At 35.3% G+C, this 16,624-nt stretch overlaps 1 protein-coding gene across 38 annotated transcripts in view; it reads right to left on the bottom strand.

The window, feature by feature from the left end:
• CaMKII (Calcium/calmodulin-dependent protein kinase II) overlaps positions 1-16,624 on the bottom strand; it is a 164,107-nt gene that overhangs the window by 48,415 nt on the left and 99,068 nt on the right. For 26 of the 38 annotated variants that reach the window (XR_013038685.1, XM_076533265.1, XM_076533266.1 and 23 more), the window contains exon 11: positions 15,293-15,382. The exons of the other annotated variants lie outside the window; for them this stretch is intronic. Coding sequence is in view for 25 of the 26 variants with exons in the window: in XM_076533265.1 (XP_076389380.1) it covers positions 15,293-15,382 (90 nt within the window). In the remaining variant the exon portion in view is untranslated. The remainder of the gene's footprint in view (positions 1-15,292; positions 15,383-16,624) is intronic. 38 annotated transcript variants of the gene reach the window in all.

The following is a 16,624-nucleotide window of genomic DNA, read 5'->3' as shown; positions in this document are numbered from 1 at the left end:
TTTTGAAATTTGGAATTAAAATTTAGGAGTTTGGGAATTTAGGATGCCTCCAATATTCGCATAAATCGCAGGGAAGAGTGGAGTCTCGCTATATGGCCCAAAAGGTGCAGAATGTTTTAGCTCCATAAAATTTTGAAATTTGGAATTAAAATTTAGGAGTTTGGGAATGTAGGATGGCTCCAATTTTCAAGACACCATGGAGTGCAGCTAATTCACGAAGCAGAAACATTGCTATCGATTAATATCGATATTAAGCTATCGTCGTAGTACATGAAAGTGACTTATACTCGCATAATTTTATTATTGAAACTTTTCTTACATAAACTTCAAACTTAACCTAAACTTCTCATTCTTAAAATAATTCTCAAATTCTATTCTCCAAATCTAAATTTTAACCCCAATAAAATTCACTAAATTTCACTTTAAATTAGATTAGGTTTGAAGTTTAAACCTAGCAAATATAAACAAAAATAAGAAAAAAACTAACAAAGATAAATTCCAATAATAAAATTATACTTCAGTCACTTAATCTCTTAAGATCTCAACATACCAATAAAATATCGACAATCAATAGCAACATCCCCATCACAAGAGTAAAATTAGCCGTAAAAATTATATTCTAGCTTAATTATTTAGCCGTCCTAAACTAACGAAATCTAATATAGAAAAAGTGAGAAGGAGAGAGAAGTATATAGGCAGAGAAGGATAGAATCATAGCAGTATCGGACGTATTTTTATTCGTTTTATTCGTAGTTGGGTCTTTCGGACGAGTAATAATATCGGTTCAAGGTATTCTTGAAAAGAGAACGAAAAATAGGTAAGGGCAAATGGAGTCGTGCGAAGAAAAAGGTTTCAAGTCATTCTTGTCGGAGAATCGAAACGAATAAAGATTGGTGAAGCGAGTTTGAACGGGGGAACCCTTTGCTTTTTTGCGACGAACGATTGGTACCTTTCTTCCTTTTTTTATTTCGATGATCGCATTGTTGAAGTCTATGGAAAAATTGATTGTATTTCATAACTGGATTTTATCACCGCTTCTTTATATCTTGTTCGATAACTTCTTTGGGTGCAGTTTTTTAAGGTGTTTCTTTTTTTATAAATTTGTACATTTATACTTTATTTAAATTTGTGTAAGTATTTCAAATGTTCAAATTTCTATATTCCCAAATTCTCAAATTTCACTAGATACCTAAATATTGCAAATTTCCTAAATTTCTGAATTTTCCTGGATATCCAAGTCTCCCTAGATTCCCAAATTTCTCAATTGCCATAAATTTTCAATTTTCCCTAGATACTCAAATTTCCCAAGATTATAAATTGCAAAATTTCCCTAGATTTTAAAATATGTAAATTCTCCTAGATTTCCACATTTCTCTAGATTTTCACATTTTCCTAGATTTACAGTTTTCTTAATTTATCTAGATTCCCACATTTCCCTAGATTTCCAAATTTCTTTCAATTTCCAAATTTCCCTATATCCCTAAACTTTTCTAGACTTGAAAATTCCCCTAGATTTCCAAATTTCTTAATTTCTTACAATTCTAAATTTCCCTAGATTTCCCAATTTCTTAATTTTATTAAATTTACATATTTCCCTATATCCCCAAATTTCTCTAGACTTGAAAATTCCCCTAGATTTCAAAATTTCTTGATTCCCCACATTTCTAAATTCCCCTAAATTTCCTTAGATTTCCCAATTTCTTAATTTTGTTAAATTTACAGATTTCCCTACATTCCCAAATTTCCATAAATTTACTAATTCTCCTAGATTTCAAAATTTCATTATTTCCCACATTTCTAAATTCCCCTAAATTTCCTTAGATTTCTCAATTTCTTAATTTTCTTAAATTTACAAATTTCCCTAGATTCCCAAATTTCCATAAAGTTACTAATTCTCCTAGATTTCAAAATTTCATTATTTCTCACATTTCTAAATTCCCCTAAATTTCCTTAGATTTCCCAATTTCTTAATTTTCTTAAATTTACAGATTTCCCTACATTCCCAAATTTCCATAAATTTACTAATTCTCCTAGATTTCAAAATTTCTTGATTTCCCACATTTCTAAATTCCCCTAAACTTCCCTAGATTTCCAAATTTGTCAATTTCTGAGTTGCAAACTTTCCCTAGATTCCCAAATTTTTTAACGTTTCTAAAAAGTTCCTAAATACCACAAAAAACCACCCTCCTAGTTCTCAATCGTTCGAAGTCAAAATTCAAGAAGCTTCCCCGCCAAAATTTCGCCACCCCATCGATTCTCAACCGAAAATAATCGAGCATCCCGTCGAACAAAATTGCATACTCCCAAACAGATCTGTGGTGCAGAGGTGCACTTGTGCAAGTCGAAGATCCGAGATCGATCTTCTTCGTCATAGAGTGAGGGAAACGCGCGTGCATATCGAACGATCGATACAATCTGATCTTCTAAAGGCTGTTTTACAGTGGAGAAGTTCGAAGTCGTCTGTTCGAGATCGACAAATTCCAAGGATCGTGCTCGAACGATCAAACAGTCCTTTTTGTTCTTTCCCTTGGAAAAAGGAGAGTCAGAAGAATAACACACACACGCACACACTGACAGAAAAGGGTTGTGCAGAAAGGGACTTTCTTCTCGGTTCTTCTCGAAGACGAACGAGCTTTCGTTTCCTGAAACTTTTTTCAAGATAAACGAGTGAAATTCTAGAGAACACGTTTATTCCTTTTTTTTTACCCCTTTCGAACAGAGTTATGCGCGTATCCACAGGATTCTTAACGATCGTTTTATATCGTTTTTTTTTTTTTATAAGTTTTATGGTGGTAGTTTCGTAGAGATGTTAAGTTTGCTTTTTAGAACTCGACCGGCGTTCGAGAAAGCTTCGTGTTATTGCACAGGCGGGGGATGCAACAGGCAACGATTAGGCTAAATTCAAGCTTGTGTTGGGACATTTAGGGAAAATTTGAGAAGTTGTGCTTTGGGGGTTTTGCCTGAAAAGGCAGGTAGGGGAGCAAATTATTTTGGGCTGTGGATTTTTTATAGAGGGAGTGGGGAATTTTTATTTACTTATCAAATTCTCAGATTCTTGAATTATTAGATAACTAAATTTCGATTTCCCTGAATTCCCACTTCCCCCAATTCCAAACTCCCCAAATTCTAAATTCCCCTAATTCCAAATTCCCTAAATTCCAAATTCCCCAAATTCCAAATTCCCCGAATTCCAAATTCCCCAAATTCCAAATTCCCCGAATTCCAAATTCCCCGAATTCTAAATTCCCCCAATTCCAAATTCCCTAAATTCCAAATTCCCCAAATTCCAAATTGCCCCAATTCCAAATTCCCCCAATTCCAAATTCCCCCAATTCCAAAGTCCCCCAATTCCAAATTCCCCGAATTCCAAATTCCCCGAATTCCAAATTCCCCGAATTCCAAATTCCCCAAATTCCAAATTGCCCCAATTCCAAATTCCCCCAATTTCAAATTCCCCCAATTCCAAATTCCCCAAATTCCAAATTCCCCAAATTCCAAATTCCCCGAATTCTCACTTCCCCCAATTCTCACTTCCCCCAATTCTCACTTCCCCCAATTCTCACTTCCCCCAATTCCAAATTCCCCGAATTCCCACTTCCCCCAATTCCAAACTCCCCAAATTCTAAATTCCCCCAATTCCAAATTCCCTAAATTCCAAATTCCCTAAATTCCAAATTCCCCGAATTCCAAATTCCCCGAATTCCAAATTCCCCGAATTCCAAATTCCCCGAATTCCAAATTCCCCGAATTCCAAATTCCCCAAATTCCAAATTGCCCCAATTCCAAATTCCCCCAATTTCAAATTCCCCCAATTCCAAATTCCCCGAATTCCAAATTCCCCGAATTCCAAATTCCCCGAATTCCAAATTCCCCGAATTCCAAATTCCCTAAATTCCAAATTGCCTAAATTCCAAATTGCCCCAATTCCAAATTGCCCCAATTCCAAATTGCCCCAATTCCAAATTCCCCCAATATCAAATTCCCCCAATTCCAAATTCCCCAAATTCCCAATTCCCCAAATTCCAAATTCCCCAAATTCCCCAAATTCCAAATTCCGCAAATTCCAAATTCCCCAAATTCCAAATTCCTCAAATTCCAAATTCCCCCAATTCCAAATTCCCCGAATTCCCACTTCCACCAATTCCAAATTCCCCCAATTCCAAATTCCCCAAATTTCAAATTCCCCCAATTCCAAATTCCCCGAATTCCCACTTCCCCCAATTCCAAATTCTCCAAATTTCCACTTCCCCAAATTCCCATTTCCCCAATTCCCACTTCCCCCAATTCCCACTTGCTCCAATTCCAAATTCCCCAAATTCCCACTTCCCCCAATTCCCACTTGCTCCAATTCCAAATTCCCCAAATTCCCACTTCCTCCAATTCCAAATTTCCCAAATTCCCACTTCCCCAAATTTCCACTCTCCCCAATCCAACTCTCCTTCCTCCTCTCCCTCCCTCTCGACTCCTCTCCCCTTCCAACTCCCAAATTCCCAAATTCCCAAACTCCCACCTTCCCAAACCCCCAAACACCCAAACCACTTCATCCACACCCTCTCCCATCAACTTCAACCCCAGCACAACTTCCCACACAACAATCCAGGACATAAAGCCATGCATAACGGTGCGTAAGATGGCGAAGTAATGAAACAAAGATGTATCAGTCGCAGGCAATCGAAGGTGTTCATAAATCCATAACACCGTGGAGTGACGATGAACAGTGTATCGTTGTGACGGGACACGTGAAATCGTGGACCTAAATCTTGTCACGTGTGATGAAAGAAAAAGAAAGACACAGAAGACCATACACAGAGAGAGAGAAAAAACAGAGAGAAACAAAAGATAGTTCGAGGAGAGATCGTGAAGATACTCGAAAGTCTCGGTGCAGAATAATCTGAGTGATCGATCGTGTGGTGAACGGGGTGGTAAGAGAAAAAAGAATAAAATATAAGAAAGAGAAAAAACGAAACGTTACCCCATCGACGGTGTCTGGTTTTGTACCGACTTACGTCCACCATGATGGCGTGTGTGATGATTTGCTGCATTCTCTACGACGATGAGTCTCTTGTGTCGGTCTTGAACTCTAATATGGACGATGCTTCTAACGTGGCTAAACTAATCTACCAACGCTAAGTACTAACTCGGTCGTTGATTCTGAAGCGGTAGAGATGCCCGCGAATGGTTGCTCTTTATGAGAATCACTCGTTTCTTTTTTATTTAATTTTTTACTTCATCTTATTATTCAAGTTCTTTTCTGTTTTTTGTTATATACTATTTCGTCTGTAATAAAGGTTTATAGTATCAATGTTCTATGAAGGCAGCCATATTGCAACTAGATCAAGGTTTGGTTAGGTTAGGTTACTTTTTTAGATTTAATTTTTAGAACAAGTTTACTATTATTATAATAATAATTATTTAACTACAAATTTACTTATTTTTTAGGACATTTTTGGGTAAAAATAGCAAAGCAGTAATTATTAAAATTTCTTATATTATTATGATAGGTTTAGATAGGTTTTAATTGTATACAAGGTAGTGGTTAACGTTATATATTTTTATTGTTAGCTTCAAATCATATTATGAATGTGAGTTAGGCGTTTTTAAATGAAACTTGACAAAAGAAACATCAATACTGTATTTTTCTTTAATTCATCTCCGCAGTCCGCCATGTTGTCCGCTGTCCGCGTCACAAAATGGCCGGCGGCGTCACAAAATGGCTGACAGCGTCACAAAATGGCTGCCAGCGTCACAAAATGGCTGCCATACGAGTTCAAGTTTAAAAGCAATACCATAATTAAATGCATGATATCTGAGCCAATATTTTTATTGATTGATTATCAAACAGTTCCAGAAAGTAATATTAATATACTATATACGAAATAAAATTAATATCATACTTTACAATAAATAATATTAATACAATCCTGTATAAGTATTAATATTATACTCCCTAAACGAGTGTTTCTCATTTCAGCAGAAGCTTCTAAACGATAGAACTGCCATCGAGGGTTCACCTAAAAGAACTAACAAAAAAAAGTGGCCGAGTAAACAGAAAAGAAGCAAAAGCGGTATAATCAATCGACACTTCGATACTTTGGATTTCGTCCGAAGATTTAATCGTTTCCATAATTAAGCATCGTTGATCGAAGTAAATTCAGGGATTCGCGATTTCGATTCACCCTGGCAGCCCTTAACTTTCCCAGGTAACCTGAACAGTAATTTCGCCACTCCATTATCCGAACTCTCGCAACCAGCGACTTTCTCATTGTACATCGCTAATTGCATACCGGATACAGCGATCGCGTGTGCATTAGAAACGGTGGTGGTTGTTTGTACATTTCGTTCGGCGTTCTTTTCTTTTTTTTTTGCCAATCGAATGTCCAGAAAATGCTAATTTCCAATCTTTAGAAATGATTTTTGTTGAATGATTATAAAAGATGGTGATTTTTTTTTGAAACTGTACAATGAATTTTAGATGAAGTTTTTTAAAATTGAACGTAAAGCATGTTCGGATTTTATTGAATCTAGAATTTGTAGATTGAAAATTCTTTCAAAATAAATGTTCCCAATTAAGACTGTCAATTGAAGTGATTATAAAAGATTGTCATTTTTTTTTGAAATTGTACAATGAATTTTAGATGAAGTTTCTTTAGAATTGAAGGTAAAGTATGTTTGAATTTTATTGAATCTGAAATTGTTCATTAAAAATTCTTACAAAATAAATGTTCCCAATTAAGACTGTTCATTGAAATGATTATAAAAGATGGTGATTTTTCTTTTGAAATTCTACAATGAATTTTCGATGAAGTTTCTCTAGAATTCAAGCTAAAGTTCGAATTTTATTGGAATTGGAATTTTGATGACCAAAAATTTTTCGAAAATAAATTTGTCTAATAAAGAATATTAATTATTGCATTTGTAAAGGACAATAATTTGTTCGTAATCATATAACAAATTTTCAGAAAAATTTCCTTAAAATTAAGGGATGCTCGAATTTATTTAGAATTAGAATTCCCATTGAAAATTCTTATAAATATATGCATAGAACTAACAATTTTTCAGATTGAAAATTTTTGGAAAACAAATTCTTCCAATTGAAAATTCACACAGTAAAAATTTTTCCCATTAAAAGTTCTTGGAATAAGAATTTTTCCAATAATTAATTTTTAAATTTTTTCTGTGGTGTATTAAAAAAAAATATATATTCCTTTAACGTATAATAAAATAAAAATAATAGCACACCAAAATAAATATTCCAATTTGCAATGAATATCTTCCTGAGATAATCGTGTCTCATCGAACACCGTCCGTTTCTACTTAACCTACGGTCTGACCTAATTAAAGTCTACACTACTGAAATCACACGCGTGCATTAAAACGTTCCGATCGTTCGTGACTGAAACTGCGGTAACTATCGTTCGAGGTAATCGTATCTAGGGAACCGTGGGTTCTAGTGAAAACTCTAGTGTAACGTTTCCAAGCGAGTTAACCATTCTCGAAAGCGTTCGATAAAAGCGTCGAGCGAACGTCCGACGAATACCGTCGCGAAATTACTCTTGAAATAATCAGAGACAAAAAACTGGACTATTGTCACCATTTTAGTGTCACAGGGATACGCGTACACCGACGCGTTACGATTGCGTGTTATGGATTTGTGAGCATCGTGATTCAACGCAAAACTCTGTCGCGCAAAACTCTTTTTAGCGCTTTAATGAGATGTGTGATGTTCGATGACGTGGACGTGTGGACATATGGAGCGTGTGATGTGGGAGATGTGTCAATCTAGGTTTTTGTAAATATTTATGCAAATATTAATTAGTAAATATTAGTAAATAATATTACAGTAAATATTAATAGAATATAGGTTTGCGTGAATATTAATAAAATATGGGTTTATGCAAATATTTAATTTAGGTTAAGAGAAGCTAGCTGCTGCGAGGATTAACACCTTAGCTATCGTTTATTGTATTATTATTGATGGATATTTAGTGAGCTTAAATTTTAATGGGTATTGTACTATGAATTAATGATTGTTAATTATGGTATCAGTAACTATTATTGATTAGCTTGGGAGTGTTAATAGTAATGGTCTGAGAGCCGCGATAATAATAGGAGTTTGATAATTAGAATTTTGATGAGAAACTGTGTGAGGGTAAAATTTGAAAACTTGAGAATTTTAGAATGTACCAATTCTTCTAAAACTCCTTTCCACCATAAAAATGAGAAATTCTTAAATTTTCAAATATGCATCTCTCTAAAGCAATAAATTAATATTTATTATACTGATAGCTCAATATTCATAAAATATTCTGATAGATAAGGTGTTAATTACCTCAAAGAAAATATTATAAATAAAAATAAAACATTTGCCCAGAAAATTGACTTTAAAATCCTTCTACTATTATTTTGGCGTAACGATTTCGAAGGGCGTGTAAAACAACAACAGGTAGGAGAATTTGCGATTCGTTCCTGAATCGAATTGTTTCAACGGGCCACGGTATTGCCATTTTGTGCTCGAGTGTACTTGTGTCTGGCTCGAGAATCAATCCACTCGGTGATAAAGCGTCTGAATCTTGAAAGCGAATGAAACCCATTGTGTCTGCTAGTGTTTTCGGTGTAACGTCACAAGGAGACTTGGTTGCATGCATGCCTGGGATCCTCGGATTGCACTTTCTTTTCGGTTATCCTCGCACGTTATAATATTTTCTTCACAGACTCGATAAAATTTACTTTCGATCAGGTCGGTGTGTGTCAAACATTTTTTAGGATCTTCAAATTTTTCTGGGTAATTTAAATTTTATTTTAGTTTGAGAGTAATTGCAATTTTTTTTTAGTTTGAGAGTAATTTTGGTTTTGGTTGTATTTGAGAGTAATTTCAATTTTATTTTAGTTTCAGAGTAATTTTAAGTATTTCAGAGTGATTTCAATTTTATTTCAAGTTGAGAGTAATTTCGATTTCGATGTGAGAGTAATTTCAATTAAATTTCAATTTCAAAGTGATTTTAATTATATTTGAGCTTCAAAGTAATTTCAATTACATTTTAATTTGAAAGTAATTTCAATTATATTTCATTTTCAAAGTAATTTCAATTTTATTTCAAGTTGAGAGTAATTTCGATTTCGATGTGAGAGTAATTTTAATTAAATTTCAATTTCGAAGTGATTTCAATTATATTTGAGCTTCAAAGTAATTTCAATTACATTTTAATTTGAAAGTAATTTCAATTATATTTCATTTTCAAAGTAATTTCAATTTTTTTTCATTTGATATCGATGTGAGAGTAATTTCAATTATATTTGTACTTCAAGGTAGTTTCAATTGCATTTCAATTTCAGAGTAATTTCAATTTTTTTTCATTTGATATCGATGTAAGAGTAATTTCAATTATATTTGAACTTCAAAGTAATTTAAATTTTCTTTTCCATTTGATATCGATGTGAGAGTAATTTCAATTATATTTGAACTTCAAAGTAATTTCAATTTTCTTTTCCATTTGATATCGATGTGAGAGTAATTTCAATTATATTTTAACTTCAAAGTAATTTCAATTTTCTTTTCCATTTGATATCGATGTGAGAGTAATTTCAATTATATTTGTACTTCAAAGTAATTTCAATTGCATTTCAATTTCAAACTAATTTCACTACTATTTCAATTTTTAAGCTCATCAAAGATAAACCTCCAAATTCAATGAAAATTAAATGAAAAAATTAATGAACACGACGCTTTCAAAGTATGAAATTCTACGAATACAAATTCCTGGTATACTCTACCTGATATACTAATTAATAATTAAAAAGCTTTACGTCGAACTGCACCGACAAAGTACCATAAAAATGTAATTCCTGAAAGTGCAATCCTCGAGGAATGTCACCGACATTTCCTCTGGCAAATGATGTATATGCGCATGATAAACGACAAATGTATATATATATATTGTCAATATACATTCAATGTATATTAGAGAATAGAGCACTTGAAAGCTGACCAACGTTTGAATGACAACAACGTTCAGAAACACATTGAACAAAAATGTGAAACATTGAACTCTGATCCTACTAGGACAAATGTACATTCGCATAGATGTACAGTTAATATTGCAAAATGAAAGAAGCGGTCGAAGATTTATGAAGCCTCGCATGAAGGTTATACGTGTTACAATTATAGTATGTTTTCTTGCATAATTCGACATGAACAGATGAAAAGATAATCTAGATACTCTAGCTTCCTTGATAATCTAGACAGAATTTAGAATAGATCATCAGAGTTGATTAGTAAATGAATTATTTTGAGGGGTAGAGAGTCTGACATCTATGGGGAGAAAGATTTTTACGGCAGAGTTCCAATGGAGAATTTAATGGGTGACGAGACGAGTAAAGCTCTACGTTCTATAAGAAGACAACGATGTTTTTATTTGTTCTTTTGCAGAGGCTCGTTCGATTTTTGTTTTATAGGTCTATGAAATGTTAGTTGGCTGTATGGGAGATACTGAACTTTCGATATTTGAGAAATTTGGGGGTTTAGAAATTTGGGGGTTGAGAAATTGGAGGGTTTGGAAATTGAAGGGTTTAGGAATTTCAAGATTTAAAAATTTGGAGGGTTAGGAATTTAGGGGTTTAGAAGTTTGAGGATTTAGAAATTTGGGGGTTTAGGAATTTCAAAATTTAGAAATTTGGAGGGTTAGGAATTTGGGGGTTTAGAAATTTCAAGATTTAGAAATTTGGAGGGTTAGGAATTTAGGGGTTTAGAAATTTCAAGATTTAGAAATTTGGAGGGTTAGGAATTTAGGGGTTTAGAAATTTCAAGATTTAGAAATTTGGAGGGTTAGGAATTTGGGGGTTTAGAAGTTTGAGGGTTTAGAAATTTTGTGGGTTTGGAAATTGAAGGGTTTAGGAATTTCAAGATTTAGAAATTTAGAGGGTTAGGAGTTTAGGGGTTTAGAAGTTTGAGGATTTAGAAATTTGGGGGTTTAGGAATTTCAAGATTTAGAAATTTGGAGGGTGAGGAATTTAGGGGTTTAGAAGTTTGAGGGTTTAGGAATTTCAAGATTTAGAAATTTGGAGGGTTAGGAGTTTAGGGGTTTAGAAGTTTGAGGGTTTAGAAATTTTGTGGGTTTGGAAATTGAAGGGTTTAGGAATTTCAAGATTTAGAAATTTAGAGGGTTAGGAGTTTAGGGGTTTAGAAGTTTGAGGATTTAGAAATTTGGGGGTTTAGGAATTTCAAGATTTAGAAATTTGGAGGGTAAGGAGTTTAGGGGTTTAGAAGTTTGAGGGTTTAGGAATTTCAAGATTTAGAAATTTGGAGGGTTAGGAGTTTAGGGGTTTAGAAGTTTGAGGGTTTAGAAATTTTGTGGGTTTGGAAATTGAAGGGTTTAGGAATTTCAAGATTTAGAAGTTTGGAGGGTTAGGAATTTAGGGGTTTAAAAGTTTGAGGATTTAGGAATTTAGAGGTTTAGGGATTTGGCAATTTAGGAATTTGGCAATGTAGGAACTTTAGAATTTAGTAATTCATCATTATAAAAATTTGAGAATTCATAAATTTAAAGATAAAGAAAGTGCTTTAGGAACAGTATTTCAAAATTCCTAGATATAAAGTAAATTCCAAAATTTGTTCCAAATTCCCAAATTCCTCATTCAGAAAGTTAAGTATTCCCTCTACCACAAATATACGTCTCCCCATAATTCCACCCCACATCGACACACTCCCCTATACCTCCACATCTAAAAAATGTGAACATCGAGAATGACCCACGATCGAACCTCTGCGATACAGGTTTACCAACATACGCGTACCGTAAATCGGGACACAGATGTACGCAAATATAAAGGTGGATCGTGGCTGGAGAGAGAGCGATAGGTTGAAGGGGGTAAAGCAACGAGGGGGATACTTAACTACTCGAGCTATTGTCCAACGATCGATTTGCACGTGAGCAAGAGTATTATCTCTCTAATAATAGGCCGATATGCGCGCGCAAATCTCTGCTCGTGATTTCGTTACATCGCATAAAGGAAACCACGGACTGTTTACCGGATCCCCAATCATCCTCCATAAACGTTCGTTAACCGGACAAAAAAAGGGACAATCTTTATCGATCGTCCGGGCTACTGTTTTACCCTTCGTTGCATTATTTTGTATTTATTCTACATATGCAAATACTTTAGCAAATTATTAAATAATTAATATAGTCGCTCTTTGCATTTATTGTACTGATAATTTTGATGTTAAGTTAATGAACACGTGAACTGTGTATTTTCATGTTGCTGAAATTGGAAAATTAGGGAAATTGAATATTCATTTGAATTTGCAATAATTCTTTTTTGGAACAGTTAATTTTTTTATGTACTGTTTTTGGTGTGTTTTATTCTTTGCGACGTTAATTGCAATATTTGCTGTATTTTATTTTTTACAGTTCATGACAATGAAGGTATTTTGTACTTCAATGACTGGAATATCGGAGATGCTTGAAATATTTTATAACACTTGAAATGTTTGAAATATCTGAAACATTTTGAAGTGTTTACTGTTGTCCAAATATTTATAAAAATTTTGCAATGTTACTTTTAATAAATTTTTAACCTAGAAAGCACTTGTATATTATTTTTCAATAAGGACTGTTTTGGACTCTTTAATAATTATCACCCTTGATCAAATATTTTGATGTAAAATTGAAGTGGTAATGCAACGAAGGGTTGGAGGAGTATTCTCATTTATCTGGACAGAAAAAGCTGACATTTTCTTTAGAGTCAAAAAATATATTTTTTAAAATTCGAAGCAGGGTGCACCAATGAAATGTGTACACTCTGTTACATAATTGAATAAATGAAAAATAAGAAAATTTAAATTGACTACATTTGAACATAGAGGCATCCAAAATGGCCGCCATCAACCTCCTCATATACATATACATATATGTACATATTACTGTCTCTAAATATATAATATATAATAATAAATATATACTATTATTTTTATGATTAATTAGCACTGAAAGCTTGTTCACCAATATTTCATTAACCTCCTAAAATATAAATTTTGCAAATGAGAATACTCTTCGAAAATATTTTTCGTTCACTCCTGATATCCTGTATCCCATAAAAGATCATTAAATATGTATCAGGGAACTGTAGAAGATTAAATATATAACCGAGAAAAGATTATTAAACCAAAAATTCTTGAAAGAGTGTATAAGAAGGTAAGAGCACTTCAGAGCAAAGAAAAGTTACTTAAAATACAGTTATTAATAAATAGTCTACGATATAAAAATCGTAAGATGCTTTCAGCTACGATAGAAATTCAAATTCGAGTAATAATAATCGTGTTGCATCTCCGTTCGGAGAAGGTGATTCCGCTTCGAATCCGGACGGCAACGGGACTGAAATTCAATTTATAGCCGCGCAAGTGGCGGGTAAATTCACATTCAATCCATTAGTAGATCTCGCTGTGAAAATTAACCGTCTCAGTTTGGGTGTCGAACAATTAACGAGCCTACCAGCTCGACGATTCGTCGTGTGCGCACGTAACGCCGGTACAATCGACAGGCGTGTCCAACTGTAATCGATATTTTCTATAACGATTTATTATTCCCTCATTCTCCGTTTTGGTACCAAACTTTCTCGCTCAGTTCCAAATTTTTTTACAACATTTATACTTTTCAATATTGTTATTTTCTAATTTTGCAATTTTTCATGTTTCAAATTTAAGGATTTTTCAATTTTCAATCACTCAAGTTTTCAAGGTTTCAAGTTTTCAAGTTTTCAAGTTTTCAAGTTTTCAAGTTTTCAAGTTTTCAAATATTCAAATTTATTAATTTTCGATTTTACTGATTTTCAAATTTTCGCTTCAACACAGTTAGTAATTTTCAAATTTCATAATGCAGCAAAAATTCGAGGAAGATGCGTCACATTCATACTCCAAGTGCGTCATATTTGAATTCCGAGTGCGTCACATTCGACCACCGAGTGCGTCACATTCGAATTCCAAGTGCGTCGCATTAGAATTTTCAGTGCGTCACATTTGAATTCCGAGTGCGTCACATTCGAATTCTAAGTGAGCTGCGTTAGAACTTCTAGCGCGTCACACTTGAATTTTTAGTGCGTCACGTTAGAACTCCGAGTGCGTCACATACGAATTCCAAGTGCGTCGCGTTGGAACTTCTAGTGCGTCAAACTTGAACTGCGAGTGCGTCACATTTGAATTCCGAGTGCGTCACGTTGGAACTTCGAGTGCGTCACATTGGAAGTCCGAGTGCATCACATTCGAATTTCAAGTGCGTCACGTTAGAACTTTCAGTGCGTCACGTTAGAATTTTCAGTGCGTCACATATGAATTCCGAGTGCGTCACATTCGAATTCCAAGTGCGTCACGTTAGAACTTCAAGTGCGTCACACTTGAAATTCTAGTGCGTCACGTTAGAACTCCGAGTGCGTCACATACGAATTCCAAGTGCGTCGCGTTGGAACTTCTAGTGCGTCAAACTTGAACTGCGAGTGCGTCACATTTGAATTCCGAGTGCGTCACGTTGGAACTTCGAGTGCGTCACATTGGAAGTCCGAGTGCATCACATTCGAATTTCAAGTGCGTCACGTTAGAACTTTCAGTGCGTCACGTTAGAATTTTCAGTGCGTCACATATGAATTCCGAGTGCGTCACATTCGAATTCCAAGTGCGTCACGTTAGAACTTCAAGTGCGTCACACTTGAAATTCTAGTGCGTCACGTTAGAACTTCGAGTGCGTCACATTCGAATTCCAAGTGCGTCACATTAGAATTTCCAGTGCGTCACATTTGAGCTCCAAGTGCGTCACATTTGAACTCCAAGTGCGTCACATTTGAACTCCAAGTGCGTCACATTTGAACTCCAAGTGTCTCACGTTAAAACTTTCAGTGCGTCACGCTTGAACTGCGAGTGCGTCACATATGACACATCGAAATATCACTTAGCCCCAAAACGACCAAATCCACCAACACTTCTCAAACACCTCCCATTCAACACAGTCCCCATCGACCGCCCCACGTTACGCACACGACGAATCCACCACAACCCCATAAACCCCCCATACAATCCAACGCCAGGCCCGAAAAGATCGGTGATTCGTGGATAAGAAAAAACTTGACATAAACTTGGGGTGCAATTCCCGAACGATCCTCGAGTGCACCAAGGTCAAACGTGTCAAGTACCGAGGATAAACGCGTCATATACCGAGAACAAACGCGTAAAATACCGCGAGGACAACACGCAGAAACAAAGGGAGTCTATAAGAAGAAGTATAGTGAGAGACAGGATGGGTGGTCCTACCTTTAACGTCATCGTCCTCGATCGTTGTGCTGCTGTCGGTCGACTCCTTCACCTGAGAACCATCGCCCTTCTTCGTGATGATGCTCCGACCTGGAGCACGCAGAGCGTTTCAGTAAATCGACATTGAGACGGGGACAGAGAGTGCGTTTAGTGATAGAGTTTCTTTTCGTTCTTGACTAAGAGAGAAGAGTGAGTGTGGCAGAACGAGGAGGCTGCTTTGGTTAGAGCTCGGGTGGCAGATGCTGTCCACGGGCCCAGGGGTCACTTACGATAGTCGATGTCCTTTGGTGTCCTTTGTGGAGTCTCGTACTTGGATGTTCTAGTGGGGTCTGGGTAGATTTGCGGTTAGGTTAGGTTAGGTTTGCGAGGTTTATTTGGATAGGGTGGGTTCACAAATGGAGATGTGTGAGGGATTCGACTTAGGTGCCATGTGGGATCTTCTGAAGCATCGTTTGATGAGAGTACTGTGTGAAGTTGGAAATTTGGGAGTGGGCTGATTTTGGAAAATTTGGAGTAGATTTGAAAATTTCTAAATTTTCACCTTTAAAAATTTCTAAATTCACAGTCTTGAAAATTTCCAAGATTCCACCCTTGAAAATTTCCAAGGTTCCACCCTTGAAAATTTTCAAGATTCCATCCTTGAAAATTCCCACATTTCCAGCTTTCAAAATTCCCAAAATTCCACCCTCGAAAATTTCTAAATTTCCACCCTTGAAAAATTCCAAGATTCCACCCTTGAAAATTCCTACATTTCCACCTTTCAAAATTCCCAAAATTCCACCCTCGCAAATTCCCATATTTCCACCTTTCAAAATTCCCAAGATTCCACCCCTGAAAATTCCCACATTTCCACCTTTCAAAATTCCCAAAATTTCACCCTTGAAAATTTCTAAGTTTCCAAAATTCCACCCTTGAAAATTCCCACATTTCCACCTTTCAAAATTTCTAAATTTTCAAGTTCCCAATTTCCAAATTTCACAATTCTCATATTTCCAACTTTGCAAATTTCTAAACTTCTAAATTTCCAAATTGACAAATTACCAACTCTGAAAATGCAAAATTTCAAAATCCCATAAAAATCCCATCATAAACAGAGTGGTTAAATTTTATCCCTATATTATTCCTAAGGAACTCCACAGTATAACCTCTATATGGTCAAAGGATGCTCATAGGAATTACACATACATGTACATAAAAGGGGAAATCAACAGGGGACCACCTGGTTCTGCATAAATCCCCGTAGACAGCACCGGTTCAGAAAGATCAGAACGAGTAGAACACACAATTGCACAAGGTGATTAGGAGGAATTTAGGATCGATTAGGATCTCGAT

The sequence above is a fragment of the Megachile rotundata genome, chromosome 7 (assembly GCF_050947335.1).
Source record: "Megachile rotundata isolate GNS110a chromosome 7, iyMegRotu1, whole genome shotgun sequence".
NCBI lineage: Eukaryota > Metazoa > Arthropoda > Insecta > Hymenoptera > Megachilidae > Megachile > Megachile rotundata.
This window is presented reverse-complemented; position numbering and strand designations above follow the sequence as displayed.